The sequence below is a fragment of the Geotrypetes seraphini genome, chromosome 4 (assembly GCF_902459505.1).
Source record: "Geotrypetes seraphini chromosome 4, aGeoSer1.1, whole genome shotgun sequence".
In the NCBI taxonomy this organism is placed as follows: domain Eukaryota; kingdom Metazoa; phylum Chordata; class Amphibia; order Gymnophiona; family Dermophiidae; genus Geotrypetes; species Geotrypetes seraphini.
Window position 1 is genome coordinate 67,396,899 of NC_047087.1, and position 19,767 is coordinate 67,416,665.

The following is a 19,767-nucleotide window of genomic DNA, read 5'->3' on the forward strand; positions in this document are numbered from 1 at the left end:
AAGAATGCCAATGCATCTCCCTTGACCATGACCTCTTTTGGGTTGTGCTCTGGGATTTGGGCGCATAGGTCTTAATTAGTACACAATTATTAGCATTAAGGATGGTGGGCCTGCCATATTACCAGACTGGGGACTCGTCCGGCCAACGTTAAGGTAAGCAAGGGGGGCCGGGTAGTGGAGGGGCCATTTGGGGGATTCACGGGGTGGGGGGGGGGTGCACCTTCAGCAGGAGGGCTTGGGCTTCCTCTTGCCGGTGTTGTCGAGGGAAGAGGGCCTTCCAGGAGTGCGCCTCAGCAGGAGGACATGGGATCCCTCCTGCCTGTGTTGTCAGAGGATGGAAGTTTCGGGGTTATTCGAGGGGGTGTGTCGGGGTGCACCTCGGCAGGAGGGCCTGGGTTCCCTCCTGCCGGTATTTGTGGAGGGGAGCGTGCTGTTTGGGGGGTGCCATCTTCGGTAGACGAGCTTGGGATCCCTTCTGCCGGTTCGGGGTTTTGTTAGGAGGGAGGGGATCGCTGTGCGATCATTGCAGTGGGGGGTGGGCCAATTATAGAATTCTGTAACCGGTGTTGTTTTTTGACAGACGCCGGTTACAGAATCCTGCTTTAAGGCAAAGGACTGGCTCCTCTTTCACCTAAAAGGTCTGGGTTTGGGTGTTTGGGACTTGGGCAATTTTGTGGTTGGGAATGTAGCGTAGGGATAGACGTAGAAGTCTGTGCCAGTAGATTGCTGAACATGCAGGTAGGCCAACTTCTACTGATTTAGGCCAACAGGGGACTTAGACGTTTTTTTTATTATGCCCCTCCATACGTTAGGTATAAAATGGACTTCTTAGCATTTACCATGCACTAATTCTGTTGGCATGCACTAAGCTTTTGTAAAATGACCCCTTAGAATGCCAGTCTTTGAGAGCAGGGAATTCTTACTATACCTGTATTATTACTTCCCTTGAGCTCAAATATGGAATCAAGTTCAAGATCACCACCACTATTAATGGTATTCATGTGGCAGGTCAGATATGGTCCTTATGATCCCAAAGCCTTTCATTGTGGAGCAGAATAAAAAAAATTTCTTTTGAAGCAAAACACAGTGATTCCTGTTTGAATGTAGAGTGCAGTAGTCCCAACCCTGTCCTGAAGGACCACCAGCCAGTCAGGTTTTCAGGATAGCCCTAATGAATATGCATGGTGTAGATTTGCATGCCTGTCACCTCCATTATATACAAATATCTCTCATGCATATTCATTAGGGCTATCTCGAAAACCTGACTGGCTGGTGGTCCTCCAGGACAGGGTTGGGGACCACTGCAGTAGTGCAAAGCCTTCAATACCAGAATATTGGAGGGGAGGGGGAATAATATTTAAAGTTCAATAATTTTTATTCTGTTTGCAAGTAAAATACAAGAAAAACAGCAAAGGATAATAACAATAAAAGGAGAATACAGAAGTGCAATAAAGCCAAATCAGACGCACAGCACCAGACAAAGGAGATAGAAAAAAAAAGACATTTGTATTAAATTGAAATGACAGTAGATAATATAATAACCCAAAAATGTATCAACAACTCAGTTATTCATGAGGGGGTAAAGAAACATCCAGTAAGAGCTGCCAAGTATGTTCAAAAGAGTGCAAGGTTTTGTTTTTAAGGGCAGCAGCTCTCTCATATTTAGCTGTGACACAAATCGTATTCCACCACATGGAGTAGGTCACCGCTGAAACATTCTTCCAATTCTGTAGAACCAACTTAATGGCCAAATGCAGCAGCAGATTAAATAGTTTGGAGTCTGCATCCGACAAGTCTTGACCTAGAATGTGTGAGCCAAGCACAACAATGGCAGGTGTAATTGGAATAGCTATAGAAAAGATCTCACACAGTTTTTTCCAGATGGAAAGCCAAAATGGTTGAATCAAAGGACACTGGAATAGTTGATGCAAGAAAGTACCCTTTTCCTTTGTACATGACCAGCAAGCTCCAGTCTCAGAGGATTTGAAGTGAGACACTTTGTGCGGAGTCCAAATCGCCCTATGTAGCACAAAATACATAGATTGCTTCAAAGATGAAGAACAAGAGGAGCGGGTCGAGTAGAGCCACACATGTTTCCAGCCTTCTGACAAGGGGGAAATCTGGAAATCAAATTCCCAAGTGTGTTCCGTGCCCAAAGGGTGGTGAAAAAGTTCAATCTGCAACCATCGATACCACTTGGACGCACAAACCTTGGTAGCATGTAATTGAGAGCACTTGGATAATAAATCAGGAGAATCAGCGGTGAGAGGAGAAGTGCGCAGGTAGGAAGATAAGCAGTGAATCAATTGAATCCAGCGAAAGTGTTGAGTATGAGCAAGGTGATAACGTGTCTGAAGCTGTTGAAATGACAACCAGGAAGTATCATCACGGAGATCTTGAAAAGTCCATATACCAGACTTCAGCCACTCAGTCCAACGTATAGGCTCATCGTGGATTCGAAAGGCAGTGTTGTTCCATAGTGGAACCCCAGGAATGCGTCAGATGTTTCTCCAGCAAAGCAACCACAGTTTTTGCACTATGGAAGATTGGATTCGCAGTCTTAGGAAAATGTTGAAAAGGCAAGAAATGCAGAGGCTGGTCCACCAGGCTAAATGACTCCCAGGAAAGCCAAATCGGTAAGTAAGCAGTAGAAGTAGGTAGAAACCAGTAAGAAGTTTGCTGCATAATGAAGGCAAGATGGTAAGAATGAAAGTCTGGAAAATTGACTCCCCCACATTCCTTATTAGCTTTTAGTTTGTTCAGCGCTATTCTCGGTGGTTTAAAGCGCCATAGGAAGGTAGCAAGAGTTTTCTCAACAGTTGCGTATAAAGCACTGGGGAATAGTATAGGTATCATGTTCAGGAAATAGATGACCTTGGGAGCAATCATCATCTTTATGGTACTCAGGCGACCCCACCACGAGAGACGCAGGGAAGTCCATCGCAACAGAAGATCTTTAACCATAAGGATAATTTTGTTGGCATTAAGGGAAACAGTTTCATCAATTGTAGGTGAAAAGTAGATGCCTAGGTACTTCAAGGTGGTATCAGACCAAGTGAAATCATAGTGGCGTAGATCATGTTTAACCTCAGGATGATTAAGAGGCATAATTTCAGACTTAGATTGATTTAGTTTATAGCCAGAAGCAGATGCAAAAGTATTGATGGTTTCCAGAATGTGAGACAAAGAGTCAGGGGTGGTGTAAAGCAAGATATCATCAGCGTAGGCCGAGTATTTAACTTCAAGCTGGCCAACAAACACTCCCCTGATGTTGGTATTGTTTTTAATACATAGTAGAAGTGGCTCCAGCGCGATGTTGAAAAGCAACGGGGATAATGGACATCCTTGGCGAGTACCACGGCCAGGTTGAAAAGGGGCCGATGATTGTTGATCAGAATCTTAGTTGATGGAGAAGTATATAAGATTTTTATCATATTGATAGCAGAGGCCGAAAATCCAAAACGCTGTAAGGCATGGAATAGAAAAGACCACTCGACTCTATCAAAGGCCTTTTCAGCGTCAAGACCAACAGCAAGGTAAGGCGCATCCAGAGTTTCCACTCTCTTGAGGACATCAAAGAAGAGTCTTGTATTGTCATGTGAAAGACGTCCTTGCATGAAGCCGGTTTGTTCTGCAGAGATCAGCCGAGGGAGAAGCGTTTGTAGTCTCCCAGCAAGAAGCTTCGCATAGAGCTTGGCATCTACGTTTATCATGGATAAAGATCGGTAGCTCTGAACTTGTTGTTTATCTTTACCGGCTTTAGGTAGAACCACAATCACTGCTTCAGTGAAGGAGCCACTGGCTGCACGAGACTGTACCAGATGCTCAAAAAGGCCCCTTAACAATGGAAGAAAGAGTGGCTGAAAAGCGACATAAAATTCTACTGGAAAGCCGTCCGGGCCGGGGGTTTTCTTCTTGGCCATGCCTGCAAGCGCTACAGCGATTTCAGCCTCGTCGATGGGTGAACAGAACATCTCATTGTCTGCAGCAGAAAGACCAGGACAAGTAAGATTGTCAAAAAAAGCATCAATATCTGCAAAAGCAGGAGATTGTGAAGTATATAGCTCTTGGTAATAATCATGAAATCTAGCCAATATGTCAGCTCTGGAGGTAAGTACAGCGCCTTCCTTAGATTTTATTGATGATGTAATGGTCCTGCCCGATTGAGATTTTAAGTAACTCGCCAGTAAGTGACCAGAGTCATCGTGCTCAGCATAATATGTCGCATCCCTCATGAACAGCGTTTTCCCTGCAGTAAGAGCCAGCAGAGCATTATACTGGAGACGACACTTCTCCAGTTGAGCACGGAGAGCAGAGTTGGACGAGTCCTGGCAAAAAAGTAATTCAAGAGATGATATCTCAGATTCCATAGTAGAGTGATGCTGTGAGGCGAGTTTGTTCTTCCTGGATTTATATGATATAATTACACCACGCAAGTATGCTTTAAGCACATCCCAGAAAGTAGTCCAAGAAGTTTGTGTCAGCCTAGAGGCCTCTGGGAGATTATATCAATCTAACTCTGGCATGGGAATGCAGATAGACTCTGTGTGCAGTAGCCCTGATTGATTCAAGTAGCCCCGATTGAATCATGGCTAGCTAAAAGGTGTTAATGCCTGATTAAGAGGGTGCTTAGGATAATGGTGCACAGATCAAGCCAGAGACTTAATCCCATCAGGTTTCTCACCCTCCTTTGTCTATTAAATTGACCATTGTCTCAAACAGTTTGCAAGTTCTAAACAGAAAGATACTGGGAGATACAATATTTTCTCTATTCAGAATAAGATTCCAAGGTATAAAAGCCTGCTCTCTGCAACACACATGGCTCTCTCTCTCTCTCTCTCTCTTTTTCTATGCAGCTATCAATATCGCTCTCTTTTTCTATACTTCCCTTTATTTATCTAACATGAAGCTTCCTAGAACTACAAGCTTCTATGTCCCTCTCTGCCTCTGACCTCTGTAAGGCAGTGAGACTGCTTGCTCTCTGCTTAAGTGTAATGCTCTCTGCTTAATTGTAATGCTTATAAATATTACTTTTCTGTAAGACTATTTCTATAATATATTCTTTATGCAATCACCTCTGGTCGTGTCTATTATTCTACTTCCTGGTGAGTCATCTGTGAAGGAACTGAACCTGGGACCTGGCGTTTGTCAGTACGCCTTTCACTTAACCCCTACCACCTAATATTGTGGGGGCCACTTTCAAACTGACATTTTGGTCTACAGTATTAAAGTGGAGAAAGTCCTGTATATGTCGTTCAATATATACCACAAAGTCAGGATCATTAAGTAATGTAGAGTCGAATCTCCAACAGGGTTTCGGAGTGGAAAGATTCATCAGAGTAAGGTCAAGGCTGATCAGGGCATGATCTGACACGAGTATTGGATGAATGTCTGCTTTGGTAACACTAGGCAGGAGTGAGGCTGAGGTCAAGAAATAATCAAGTCTCGAGAAGGACGAATGCGGTGGTGAAAAAAAGGTAAAAGTGTGTGAAGTTGAATGCAGAGCTCTCCAGGGGTCACAGAGGTTCAGGTGTTGCATAATGTCCAGCAGAGCCAGCCAGGCCTTAGTCGTCTTGTGTGGGGCAGAAGATTGCCTATCCAATAGGGGTGTCCTAAAGCAAGATTAAAGTCCCCCCCAATGAGAGATGGGAGCTCACCCATGGTGGTAATAGAGTTTGCCAGTTCATAAAAAAAATCAGGGCAGTCTTTGTTTGGGCCATAGATGTTAAATATAGCTAGAGACGAGTGGCGGTGGGTGATTGTAACTCTCACCCATTTACCTTCAGTGTCACAGGCTTGATCAATCACCAATATATCTGGATGTTTCTTAATAAGTATGACAACCCCATTCTTCCTGTCTTTAGCAGGGGAAAAGAAAGGGGGTAAAGCCCAGTTACAAAGGAGTTTGGGAGCTTCCGAAGTATCAAGGTGCGTTTCTTGCAAGAGGGCAACATCCGGGTGCAACTGGGATAGGTACTGAAGTATTTTGACCTGTTTCAAAGGATTATTTAATCCTTTGACATTAAGGGATACACATTTAAGAGGCATCAGAGTAGTAAAGTATTTTGAAAATATACACTGTGCATAGTATTAAAAGAAAAATAGCACTTCTGTATAATATAAGCTCCCCACACCGAATGAAAACTATGCGGTGTAAGGAGAAGACCAACAGGTCAGTGAGTGAAGAGAAAACAACAAACCGGAACAAGCAACGGCAAACACTGCAACCGGAACAAGCAACGGCAAATATCAATACATTCAGATGAATACACTGATAAGCATAGGTATAATTCCTGTGACAGTAGGGAAAGCAATATAAAAGAGAAATTCCAGCAAGAGGCAAGAGATAATAGCGGGATAGCATGATAGAAGATAGGAGGTAGAAAATGCAGCGGGCATTGAGGGCTTTAAGACGAGGTCGGTATTCAAGTAACTGCTTCCGCAGGCGTGCAGAAGTCTTACTAAGGTCAGGAACGAACACCAAATTTCTTCCTTCGAACTTTAACGGCGCCTTCAGCTTAGCCTTCTGCATAATCTCAATGGTTTGATTGAAGCGTAGTAGACTCATTATTATCGGATGGGGGAAGTTCTCACGTGGAGCATGCTGAGAGCTGATACGATGGGCCGCTTCGATCTCCAGGGGATGAACGAGGGTGATATCCAGCAAGGTGGGGATAGTATCTTGAAGAAATTTTATGAGGTTTTGACCCTCCCGACCCTCCGATAATCCAAGAATACGAATGTTCCGTTTACGGGCCCTATTATTCGCCTCATCCAGGTCCTTCTCGAGTTGCACCACGCGTTTAAAATGGCGCTGTAAGTCTTTAGCATTCTCGTCCGTAGCACGTTGTTTGAGCTCAAGTGACTCCACTCGGGCATGAAAATGCAGTATGTCAGTTTTCATAATGGACACATCCTGCTTAATATCCTCAATATTAGTGTTAGTTTCTGAAAGCATATCTTTCAGGGCATGGTTTTCCTCTAATAAGACAGTCAGCGGTGCTTCATCTGTCTAAGAGGTCTGTGGTTTAGCAAGTGAAGGAGGATCGATTTTTGTACGCTTACCACCTTTAGTAGCTGACATCTTTCGTCAAGCGATCAGGGTGGTGACCAGCACTCACAGTATAGTTTTGAAAAAAAAAGATGTCTGATGTTAATATCGTGTATTCTTGATTTTATAGCAGTGTTCGGCCGGAGCTCAAATTCAGGCTGCCATTTTCGCTGAAGCTCACTAGCGCCCCCTTTGGGGGAATAATATTTAAACATAAGAGCAAGGATTTATCCTCGGCATTCTTCTGCTTTTTCCTTATTTCTCCATTTGCAGTATGATATGGCCAGAGCCCACCTTCTGTGTGATATTCTGTTAGATTGGGCTCCGATTACCCAATCAGAAAGCAAACCAGGAAAGGAATTTATACTTTTTTTGACCTGATTTGATTTGATTTTGAGCTTCACTTTCAGTGTACCATGTATCATCTAAATTCAGAGGAATAAATAATTAGAGAATCTCATTGCCTTCTCTTAGCTGAGTCTAGGAATTTCTACACATAAGCACTGTGTAGCTTTTGGTTTCCTGTGCAGACAGTATATCTGGGGCCTGATTAACTCTGCCAATTTTTTTTCTTGTATCATGCAGGTTCAGGCCTGACTAATATGAAAACAGCAGAGATTTCTGATGTAAAAATGGATACTGAATTCCACCATGATTCCTCCTATGAGGTACATCATCAGAAACTGGTAAGTGATGGAGCCTCAGCTTTTCAAATGTTATATTTACGATGAATTTCTATATGGCTCTCAGTATGGAAATTCTAAGCTGGCTATTATAAATAGCAGTCAGTTGCCCTATAACTTATGCTTAAACACTGGAAGGACTGTGGTGGGCCATCACAAGTGTGCCAATAAAGTGGCACAACAAAGGGACAATGTAAACAGTTAGTGGGGTACACACCATTGGGGTAATTATGGCCAGAGGGCAAAGCCTTTCTGAGGATGTGTTTCAGAGTGTGGGCTTATACAAGAGAACGTTTGCTAGTCTTTGTCACATCATGTGATTTCTTTTGGAAAGTGGATGGGAGTACATACAATGCATTACTGTCTATGAGAGACATCGGGGGGGGGAGGGTTGTCTTCAAAGTGCAGTTTTAAAGGTATCTGGGGCTCCCTATAAGGTTCTCCACCTCTAAAATCCTATTTTCTGAATTTCCTAACTTTGCATTTTGCATTTTATAGGTGCTAAAATGCTGCTAATGCAGTGGCCATCTTGAATTTCATGATTTTATTTTAAAAGCCTTTCTCTGCCTCAAAACACCTCGATTTTGCTAGTAATTGAGTTTTAAGGACTCCCCTGACCTTTCTACCCCTGCATCATGCCAGCTTTGTGCTGGATAGTTGGCTGAGGAGTGTACATGTTCCATGTGCTGTGGGTGCTGGGTTTAGCTCTCTCTAGTCCCTCCAGGGCCTTGAAGTCATAGGATGCTCATTGAGTCAAAAATCCCTTCTTGAGCCCTTGAATTGCGACTTGGCATTGTCGGTGAACTGCAAGTGCACAGACACCTCTGAATCCATGAGGAGACAAGAAGGTCCCCTGCAGAGGTCCTCCAGAGATTCAGTGCAGGATTTTGACTCTGATCTTGTGAGCTGATGTTCAAAATTTATGGGTCCTCTGCACAGTCTGGAAATTTGCCAGTGGTTGTGCAGTTTCTCAGCTGAAAGCTTTACTGCTGGAACCAGAGATCCAGATTCAAAAGGACTGGGAAGACTGCAAGTCAGGCTCCATGCCTATATTGCCACAGAGTGAATCCTCATGGTTAAAGGATTGTGGGGCTAAGGTGGGCTATAGTAGCCAATAGTCTGTGGCAGCCCTGTTTCAAGCCAACAGACCTGCTGGAAGTCATTACAGTATGTTTGTGGGAATTAAATTTGGATCTCCCGCAGTCTTCCAATGATCAATTTTCTCTTATGAGCAGCCATTAAGTCCTATTCCAGATTTTTTCCATCACACCCTGAGATAGCTGTGATGCTGACAGAGCACTGGGAAGTACTAGAGGACATAAGAACATAAGAATAGCCTTACTGGGTCAGACCAATGGTCCATCAAGCCCAGTATAGCCTGTTCTCACGGTGGCCAATCCAGGTCACTGGTACCTGGCTAAAACCCAAGGCTATGACAGAGTTGTACCCATTGGCTTTTGAATTCCAGCAGCTTTTTATTTTGCCTATGGTGGATTGACTAGTGACACAAGTCACTAAGCCAACTTCACTCTTTAGTGAGGGAGGAGTAATAATGAAGGATCCTCAGGATCGCAAGGTGGGCTTGGTTCTCAAAAGGCAGTTTGGGACTAAAAGTGGCAGCTGCAGATTCCTTTGTAGTACATGCCTGCCATAAGATGTTGTGCCGGGCTTTAGCTACAGAGGACAGTACACACACCCCCAGGTGTTGCTGTTGGAGGAGTTCTCTGTGCCCTCCTTGCTATCTCTCCTCTTTTAGAGGTGATCTACTGCTTTGGTACGAACTGAGGATATGGGGCATTGCCCAGTGACACAAGGAGGAGGAGTTGAAAAATGTAGATGACAACTTGTGCAATCCTCGCAAGTAAATGGAAATTACTTATTAGTCAGGACTCCTATCCCTCCTTATAGGAAAGATTAACGAGGTAAGAATCTAATCTTCTCTTAATCACTTTGTTAAAGGAATTTTATTTCTTTCTTTTTTTTCACCACTGCAGCAGTGGGGAAAAATAAATAAATAACATAACTTTAATCATGCGATTAATTGTGATTACAAAATTTAATCAAAATTCAACTCTAAAAAATAAATCATCTGCCAGTAGTACAACGACCATGTCTTGTGATTCTAGATTTGTACTTATGCAAAAAAATCTCCCTCTTCAACTGCATCTGTAAAGATATGGATATCTTAATCACTTTCCTTAAATAAAGGATGTTAGAAACTGGTCTGTCAAGATTATTAGGCTGAAAGGAAATTTTTTTTAAACATTAAGGCCCTCTTTTACAAAGGCGCATGGCAAATGCTCTGTCGCCCATTCAGTTCCTATGGGCATTGGAGCATTTATTGCGCCAGGCCACACTGCTGGCTTTAGTAAAAGAGGGTTGGTAAGCCAGGCACATTTTAAAAAAATATATATCTTATAAGCAACCGTTTGCATTAAAAAGCTGAACTTTAGCTATAGAAATTCATATGCTTATGAGGAAAAGCACCATCTCATTTCCCTAGTGCTAAAGGAAACCTAATAGAAGGTGTATGGTGAGAGATAGGGAAAACTGAATGAATTCTGTATAATTATAAAGCAAATAATAATATCAGTGAGTTTATATTCACCTTCCTTATGAAAATAGAAAATTCAGTTCTTTTATTCTCTACTTTTGATGTGTGTTTGTTTTGTAGGTATTCTTTGCTGAGGAAGTGGGTTCAAACAAAGGTGCAATCATTGGCCTAATGGTGGGAGGTGTTGTCATAGCAACTGTGATTGTTATTACTTTGGTGATGTTGAAGAAGAAGCAATATACATCCATCCATCATGGGGTAGTAGAGGTAAATAAAGTTTGCAAAATAGAGCCTTTCGTCATAGCAAGTAAAGTTATCAGAACATGTGGTAGAAGCAAATGAAGTGTAGAGAACACATCCATCCAGCATAACAAAGTTTGTGAATACTTCCATCCATTATGGCAAGTAAATAGCAAGTAAAGTTTTGTTGGCAGAAAACATCTACCCATCATGGCAAGTAAAGATTGTAGAACACAATGATGTAGTAGAAGTAAGTAAAATTTGCTGAATTCATCTATCCATGGCAAGTGAAATTTGAAGAACAAAATAGTATAGTGGATGTAAATAAAATTTGCAGATCACATCCATCTATCATGACAAGTAAAGTTTGAGGGACACACTTCTATCTATCTTAACAAGTAAAGTTTGCAGAACACAGTGGTGTAGTAGAGGCACATAAAGTTTGCAGAACATATCTATCCATCAATGCAGGTAAAGTCTGCAGAATACAGTGGTATAGTAGAATTAAGTGAAGTGTGGAGAGCACATCCATCTATCATAGCAAAGTTTGCAGGATATAATAACATTGTGAAAGTGTGAGTAAAGTTTAAGAAACATATCCATAATGGTGTATTAGAAGTAAATAAACTTTGCAGAATGCATCTATCCATCTTGACAAATAAAGATTAGAAAGTGAATCCATTATAGTTTAGTAAAAGTAAGTGGTGGAGAACATATCCATCCATCATAACAAAGTTTGCAGAATACATCTATCCTGGTGTAGCAAAAGTGTGAATACAATTTGTGGAATACATCCCTGATGCTGTAGGAGAGATAAGTAAAGTCTAGAGAAAGTATCCATGAATTATGGCTTAGTAAAAGGTAAGTAAAAGAGGCAGAATGTGGCCGTCCATCACAACATATTATATTAAGTTTGCAGAACACAGCCATTCATCATGGCATAAAACATACATTTTTCAGAACATCATCCTCTGCTACTTTGGTGTAAGAACATATGCTTCTGCTGGGTCAGACCTGAAGTCCATCATGCCCAGCAGTCCGCTCACGCAGCAGCCCGCTCACGCAGCAGCCCATCTGGTCCAGGACCTATATATTAGCCCTCTATCTATACCCTTCTATCCCCTTTTCCTTCAGAAAATTGTCCAATCCCTTCTTGAACTCCAATACCGTACCCTGTCCTATCACTCCCTCTGGAAGCGCGTTCCAGGTGTCCACCACCCATTGGGTGAAGAAGAACTTCCTAGCATTGGTTCTGAATCTGTCCCCTTTTAATTTTTCAGAATGCCCTCTCGTTCTTTTAGTTGTCGAAAGTTTGAAGAATCTGTCCCTCTCCACTTTCTCTATGCCCTTCGTGATCTTATAAGTCTCTATCATATCCCCTCTAAATCTCCGCTTCTCCAGCGAAAAAAGCCCCAGTCTCTTTAATCTTTCAGCGTATGAAAGGTTTTCCATACCTTTTATCAAAAGCGTCACTCTCTTCTGAACCCTCTCGAGTATCGCCATATCCTTCCTTAGGTACGGCGACCAATATTGGATGCAGTACTCCAGATGTGGGCGCACCATCACCTGATACAACGGCAGGATAACTTCTTTCGTTCTGCTTGTAATACCCTTCTTGATTATTCCTAGCATTCTATTTGCTTTCTTAGCAGCCGCTGTGCATTGTGCCGATGGCTTCATTGTCATGTCCACTATTACCCCCAAGTCCCTTTCTTGGGAACTCTTACTCAATAACAGCCCTCCCATTGTGTAGTTGTACCTCGGGTTTCTTTTTCCTACATGTAAGACTTTACATTTCTCTACATTGAACTTCATCTGCCATCTCGTCGCCCACGCCCCTAGTTTGTTTAGGTCCCTTTGTAAATCTTCGCAGTCCTCTTTAGTCCTGTTGAGTCCCCATTGAATAGCTTGGTGTCATCTGCAAATTTTATTACTTCGCTCTTCGTCCCCGTTTCTAGATCAGTGGTCCAAGCACCGACCCCTGCGGAACACCTCTCGTGACCTTCCTCCAGTCCAAGTAGTGGCCCTTCACTCCTACCCTCTGCTTTTTGCCCGCCAACCAATGTGTACACTACTTCCACCCCATGATTCTTTAGTTTCTGAAGTAGGTGTTCATGGGGTAGCTTGTCAAAGGCTTTTTGGAAGTCTAAGTATACAATGTCTATGGGGTCCCCTTTGTCCATCCGTTTGTTAATTCCTTCGAAGAAGTGGAATAAGTTCGTCATGCACGATCTTCCCTTGCAGAAGCCATGTTGACTTGTTTTCATAAGTTTATGCCTCTCTAGATGCTCCTCGATGCTATCTTTATCAGCGCTTCCGCCATTTTCCCCGGAACCGAGGTCAGACTTACCGGTCTGTAGTTCCCCGGGTCACCTCTCGATCCCTTTTTTAAAGATGGGCGTAACATTGGCTATTTTCCAATCCTCTGGGATCACGCCTGTTTTCAGGGATAGATTACAAACCTGCTGTAGTAGTTCCACTATTTCCTCCTTTAGTTCTTTCAATACTCTAGGATAGATTCCGTCCGGGCCCAGCGATTTGTCAGATTTTAATTTTTCTATCTGCCTGTGTATGTCCTCAAGGCTTACTTCCATGGATGTTAATTTCTCTGCTTGGTCTCCTTTGAAGATTTGTTCAGGTTCCGGTAAGTTGGATGTGTCTTCTTTTGTAAATACTGACGAAAAGAACATGTTTAGTCTTTCTGCCACTTCTTTCTCCTCCTGCACCACTCCCTTCCTATCTCCGTCATCCAGCGGTCCCACCTCCTCCCTAGCAGCTGCTTCCCTTTAACATATCTGAAGAACGGTTTGAAATTCCGTGCTTCCCTGGCTAGCCTCTCTTCATATTCTCTTTTTGCTTTTCTAACCACAAGATGACATTCTTTTTGATACTTCCTATGTTCATTCCAGTTCTCCTCGGTTTTGCCCTTTTTCCATTTCTTGAATGAATTCTTCTTATCCCCTATCGCTTTCTTCACTTCTTTAGTTATCCACGACAGGTCTTTTTGTACCATTTTCTGAATCTGGGGATATACCGATTTTGTGCCTCGCTTACCGTGTCCTTGAATAAAGACAAGGCTTGCTCTACAGTCTGCCATTTCTTTGTGTTGTTCCTGAGTTTCTTCCTTACCATTACCCTCATTGCTTCATAGTTTCCTTTCTTGAAGTTAAAAGTTGTCGCTGTGGTTCTCTTTCCCTTTGGTATTCCTACTTCAACTTTGAACTTGATCATGTTATGATCGCTGTTTCCCAATGGTCCCACTATTTCCACGTCCTTTGCAGGTCCTCTTAGCCCATTAAGGATTAGATCCAGAGTGGCATTTCCTCTCATCGGTTCTCTGACAAGCTGATCCATGAAGCAGTCCTGTATAGCTTCTAGGAATCCGGTCTCCCTAGCGCATTAAGGGTAAGCAATACAATAAACTCTCAGTTATCTAGTGCCCATAGGGATTGGTGGATGCCGGATAACTGTAGTTTCTGGTTGCTTGAGAGTTAGTCTAAAAAATATTGTATTTTTGTCTCCCTTCCACCTCACTCTCTTCCTCTCTCTATCATCCCTCCACCCCCACTTGTAGGTCCAGCATCTGTTCCTCCCTTTGGTCTGGGTTACTTTCTCTCCCCACCTTCTCTCCCACTTTCTCTCCTCCCCTTCTCCCCCTATTTATGGGTTAAGCATCCATCCATCTTCCCTCTCCTGCATCCTGATGGAGCTGCTGGACCTTTCCCCTCCCACACACTTCTGGTCCTTCTTCTCCCTCCAAGTCTGCCCTCCCTCCTTGTGGCTCTGGCCTCCTGGACCCCCCTCACTTACTGAAGCAGCAGCAGCTGGTAAGCAGAGGCAGCACTGTAAGGAGGCTGCTTGCGGCCAACCCTGGCAGGGCCTTTCCCCTGCCACGTTGGAAGTGACACGTCAGAGGAAAGGTCCTGCAGGGCTGACCACGAGTAGCCTGTTTTTAGCACTACTGCTGCTGCTTCGGGTAAGGAAGGGAGGGAGGGGGATTTGTGGCTCTGGATTGATGTCACTACTGGTGCTTTGGGGATGGAGAGAAGGAGGGGGATTCACAGCTCAAAATCGCTGCTGCTGCTTCATGGCTGGAGGGGAGGGTTTATGGCTCAGGACCGCTGCCACTGCTTTGGGACTGGAGAGAGAGGGGGTTGAAGCCCAGGACCGCTGCCATTACTTTGGGACTGGAGGGGGGGGGGATTTATAGCTTGGGACTGCTGCTGCTTTGAGGCTGGAGAAAGGGAAAGGGTTCATGGCTCAGGACTGCTTCTGCTGCTTTGCGGCTGGAGGGAGGGAGAGGGATTCAACACTCAGGACTGCTTCTGCTGCTCTGGGACTGGAGGGAGAGGGTTTGCAGCTCAGGACCACTGCCGCTGCTTTGGGGTTTCCACTACAAGCAGGAACAAAGTAACTGAGAGTCAGAAAAAGCACTATGCTATAAACAAAACAGACTGACTCTGTAAAAGTAACACAACCCCAGAGGAGGACTCGTTTTACAAAAAGTTGAGCTCAGAGATATAAAACTCTGAAGAGGGAGAGGAAACCCCCTCTTAGGGAAAGAGTTTATCTTCCAATCATTGCTTCATAATTGTGACAAACGAGCCCAACTCCAAGGTATGAAAGTTTTAACTATGTATATATCTCAGTGTGGATGCAATGTGCATTCAACAGGCTTTCAAAAAAGAATAAATATTCTGCATTCAGGTAAGCACTAAAGTTTTCAGCACTCATATAGTTAATTCTCAAAAAATACTTATCAGGGTCCCGACGCGGCCCCGTTTCGGTGTCTACTTCAGGAGACCCCGTCTGACAGAGTTGAATTGTACAACGAGTGATAGTCATAAAAAATTTTTAAACACAGGTTCTGAAATGCAAAAACAAAAGGTCAGAATGCAATGGGTATGGGCTGATACATTCAAAAAGCCACCAACCCACGCAAGTATACAATAAAGCTTCCAGCTGACTAACTGGAAGGGAGCACAAAAGTGTACATACCGTTCTGTTGTTGAAAAATTTCCGTGCTACACAGGACGCCCGTCCCCCACTGCGGTATTTAAACCGGAGAAAAGGCGGGAAAACAAAACGTAGCAGACGTGATGACGTCACTGTTAGCGCTAAAAACAGTATAGAGCAAAAAGCTTCAATGCAAAACAAAACAAAGCAAAAATACAGAGCGAAAATACCTAGCTTGTACCAGACATGATCAGAGGAACGCTAACAGTGACGTCATCACGTCTGCTACGTTTTGTTTTCCCGCCTTTTCTCCGGTTTAAATACCGCAGTGGGGGACGGGCGTCCTGTGTAGCACGGAAATTTTTCAACAACAGAACGGTATGTACACTTTTGTGCTCCCTTCCAGTTAGTCAGCTGGAAGCTTTATTGTATACTTGCGTGGGTTGGTGGCTTTTTGAATGTATCAGCCCATACCCATTGCATTCTGACCTTTTGTTTTTGCATTTCAGAACCTGTGTTTAAAAATTTTTTATGACTATCACTCGTTGTACAATTCAACTCTGTCAGACGGGGTCTCCTGAAGTAGACACCGAAACGGGGCCGCGTCGGGACCCTGATAAGTATTTTTTGAGAATTAACTATATGAGTGCTGAAAACTTTAGTGCTTACCTGAATGCAGAATATTTATTCTTTTTTGAAAGCCTGTTGAATGCACATTGCATCCACACTGAGATATATACATAGTTAAAACTTTCATACCTTGGAGTTGGGCTCGTTTGTCACAATTATGAAGCAATGATTGGAAGATAAACTCTTTCCCTAAGAGGGGGTTTCCTCTCCCTCTTCAGAGTTTTATATCTCTGAGCTCAACTTTTTGTAAAACGAGTCCTCCTCTGGGGTTGTGTTGCTGCTTTGGGGTTGGAAGAAGGGAGAGAGGGTTCGCGGCTTAGAACCACTGCCACTGCTGCTGCTTTGGGGGCTTGAGGGAGGACCATTTTTTTTGTTTGTTTGTTTGCCGTTTGGGTGAGAGTGCTGGTTGCTTGAGTACCAGTTAATTGGGATTCTACTGTATTTGCAGAACACATAGATATTATAGGAGTGGACTCGCTAGCAGCTTGCTGCACAGAGGTCCACATTCAATACATTTACAAACTAGACTTGGCTGAAAGAAAAGCAACAAAGTCATTTGAGACAGAATATATATTTATGAGGTTACTTAATGTTAAAAGAAGTAAGTTCTTTGAAACAGTAAGTAGTCAATCTGAGAAGACTTACTATATTGAATAGGTATGGTAAGGATTAAAGGCAGAGAATATATTTAAATACTTAAAATGTGCAGAAAGTGCCTAGCCTTAGGATGAAACTGCCAGATAGCTAGGTCCTCTGGAATTTAAGGCTATTGCATTTCCTTATCTTCGAGAAAACACTTGAATAGAATTAGATGATTATTCACAGCATCTTTCATTTTAATCAGCTTTAAATACTTTCAACAAATGGAGCAGCTAGTCTCTGAAACAGCGGGTGCCAACCAGAGAAGTTTTCTCATTGAGTCTATTTTTTCCTAGCTTAGAACATCACAGTAGACTATTTTAAAAGTAATTTAAGTTTTCAAAGAGAGAGGCTAATATTTGGTTTTCTGTTTTACGCATCTTAAGTACTACCTAGCACAAATTTTTATTATTCCTAATATTTTCTACATTTTGCTGCTTGTTTCTGGTGTGCCCTTGATCATCTCGTTTAAGTCACGGCCACCTCCTTCACAGTCAGAGCTTTTATTGTTCTCAGGACAGTAGGGCCAGTGTTAGAAGGGGTTGCAAATAAGGCAGTTGACCTTGACTCAGTGCTAGGGCGGGCCCCAAACCTGCCTAAATCTGAAGAAGATACAGCCTAAATTTCTGCCCTGGGCCCCCAGCATGTTTAATACCAGCCTTTGAGGACAAGAGCTAGTCATTGTCTTCTAATGAAGACGCGCATCGAGCAGCAGTTCAGGGTGCACAAAAGCTGACATTCCTTGTTCTGCCCTAGGTGGATGCTGCCGTAACTCCAGAGGAGCGTCACCTCTCAAAGATGCAGCAGAATGGTTATGAGAACCCAACATACAAGTTCTTCGAACAGATGCAAAACTAGAACGAAACCACAGCTTTTGAACTGGACGATAGAAGACTGCTCCGTTGGCCGTAGAGCGTCAGATCTGTAAATACAAGGAAGATAATATGGAGATAACCCCTCTGATTTAGTAGTTAATTCATCCTCACCGCCTTTTGACAGCTGTGCTGTAAAACAAGTAGATGCCTGAACTTGAAGAAATTCAGTAACGTATTCTCTCCCCCGTTTCTGTTTTTTCACATAACTAATCAATGTTTTTTGTGTACGATAAAGAAATTAGCTGTATTTAATCACTGCATGAAGAGATTCTCCTCCTTGATTATTTATCATGTAGTTCTTTAGCCAGTTGTATATTATTCTTGTGATGTGTCAAAAAAAATTCCAAAACAAAAACACTGAAGTTCTAACTAATCTATGCTTTTAACCCTTGCTTGGGATTGGCTCGCTATGTATGTGGGATTTTAACCGCTTTTCTTTGAGCATATTTTTTCTCATTACTATGCATTTTAAAGTTAAACTAGATTTTTTAAAACATATTTTCCTGCATTTTCTCTGCAGTCTCGTTAATGTACAGATTGTTGCTTCTGCTGTGTGTAGTGATGTAGAGATTCATGGGAAAACACATCTGTTTCTTTGTGCCTGTTTTATGTGCACACCGTAGGCATTGAAAGCTCTATTCTTGTCTCTTTGAAATGAGTCCTGTTAATGCTAAGCACTGTCAAACACATGGTCTGCAGGGGGAAAATTGATCAGGATTCTTTAAACAAAATAGAAAAAAAAAGAAAAAAAGTTTCTGCAAGATGATTGTACAGTCATTGCTTACAAACTGATAGCTTTCTACACTGTGTTACATAAATAAATTTAAAGAAAAACAGATGCTCTGTTTACTTATTTTTATGAATAAACAGAAACATAGAACCTTGAGAAAGATGAAATAGCCTATTTACACTGAGAGCTCATCTTTAAAGTGCCTTCCTCTCCTTCAGAAATCCTCTATGTTTGTCTTATGTTTTCTTGAATGTAAACATTATGTTTATCTCCATCACCATCACTGGGAGGCTATTCTTTGAGTTCACTTCCTTTTCTGTAAAGAAATGGTTTCTTCAATCACTCTGGAGTTTATTCCCTGTCTTTCCTAGTCAAGGCCTCTCTTTCAGTGCTTCCTTTAAAAGAGGCCCATATTCTGTGAATTTATACTTTGGAAGTATTTAAATGTCTCTTATCAGCTATCACTATTTACTTTTCTTCCACATGTTTTACATGAACTCTAGCGATAATACCATGAGACTACCACTAGAGGTTGCTGGCACTATTTTGGATCCCGATGAGAGCAGGAATAGAGAATGACATGGGGACAAATTTGTTCCCGTCCCCACAAGAGCTCAATTTCCCCATCCCGTCCCCATGAGTTTAGTCGCTGTCCCTGCCCCTGCCCCATTCCTGTAAGCACACAAACCTCGAACACTTATGATTTTAAAGTGTTTGAGGTTTGTGCAGATGAGGAGGAGCTTGCAGAAATGGAGGCAAGAACAAGAATAGAACTATCATGGATGGGATGGGAAAATGAGTTCCCACAGGGACGTGAAAAAATTTGTCCCCGTGTCATTCTCTTGGCAGGAACAACTAAAGATCACTCCTCCCCAGGACCCATGAGATACCACGAAGAGCTTCAGATGGGTCCGGGGGAACCTACTGGTGGACAGCAGCCTTACTGGGGGAGGAGGGGTTGGGGCCTACCTGGATGAGACATGTTCCACTTGGAGGATTGGCTCCTTAATTGGAGAGTCTTCTATTCAGGAAGCATTGATGTGTAGGAGAGCTCCTTTAAGAGGATAAGTGTTGGGGAGAAATTTGGAAGGGATTGTATGGCGAGGGGTGGAAGGTATCTGATTATCAGTATCACAGTCCATTTAAGATGTGGCCCAGGAACATCAGGCTGATGGCGATATTCCCAGGGCAGTTGAATAACACTACTTCTGAGGTGGCAGACAAGCAGCATTTTCAATTTATCACTTGAGTCGGTAACCTGTAGTATGGGGCTTCCACAGGTTGTTTGTTCCCATGGTAGATCAAGGTGTGGCAAAAGCCTGACTTCTACAAAAACTTTGATAATTTCCTTATTTCATAGGGCAGGATTTGTTGGGGGAAAGTAGTAACAATAGCTATCATTTGCTTAA

The 19,767-nt window shown here is 42.9% G+C and overlaps 1 protein-coding gene across 4 annotated transcripts in view; it reads left to right on the forward strand.

Annotated features, from left to right (window-relative positions):
* Window positions 1-18,466, forward strand: part of APP (amyloid beta precursor protein) — a 338,242-nt gene extending 319,776 nt beyond the window's left edge. For all 4 annotated transcript variants that reach the window (XM_033941038.1, XM_033941037.1, XM_033941035.1 and 1 more), the window contains 3 exons: window positions 7,637-7,737; window positions 10,409-10,555; window positions 17,510-18,466. In XM_033941038.1, the coding sequence (XP_033796929.1) occupies window positions 7,637-7,737; window positions 10,409-10,555; window positions 17,510-17,611 (350 nt within the window). In that variant the 3' untranslated portion in view covers window positions 17,612-18,466. The remainder of the gene's footprint in view (window positions 1-7,636; window positions 7,738-10,408; window positions 10,556-17,509) is intronic.
* The last annotated feature ends 1,301 nt before the right edge of the window (window positions 18,467-19,767 follow it).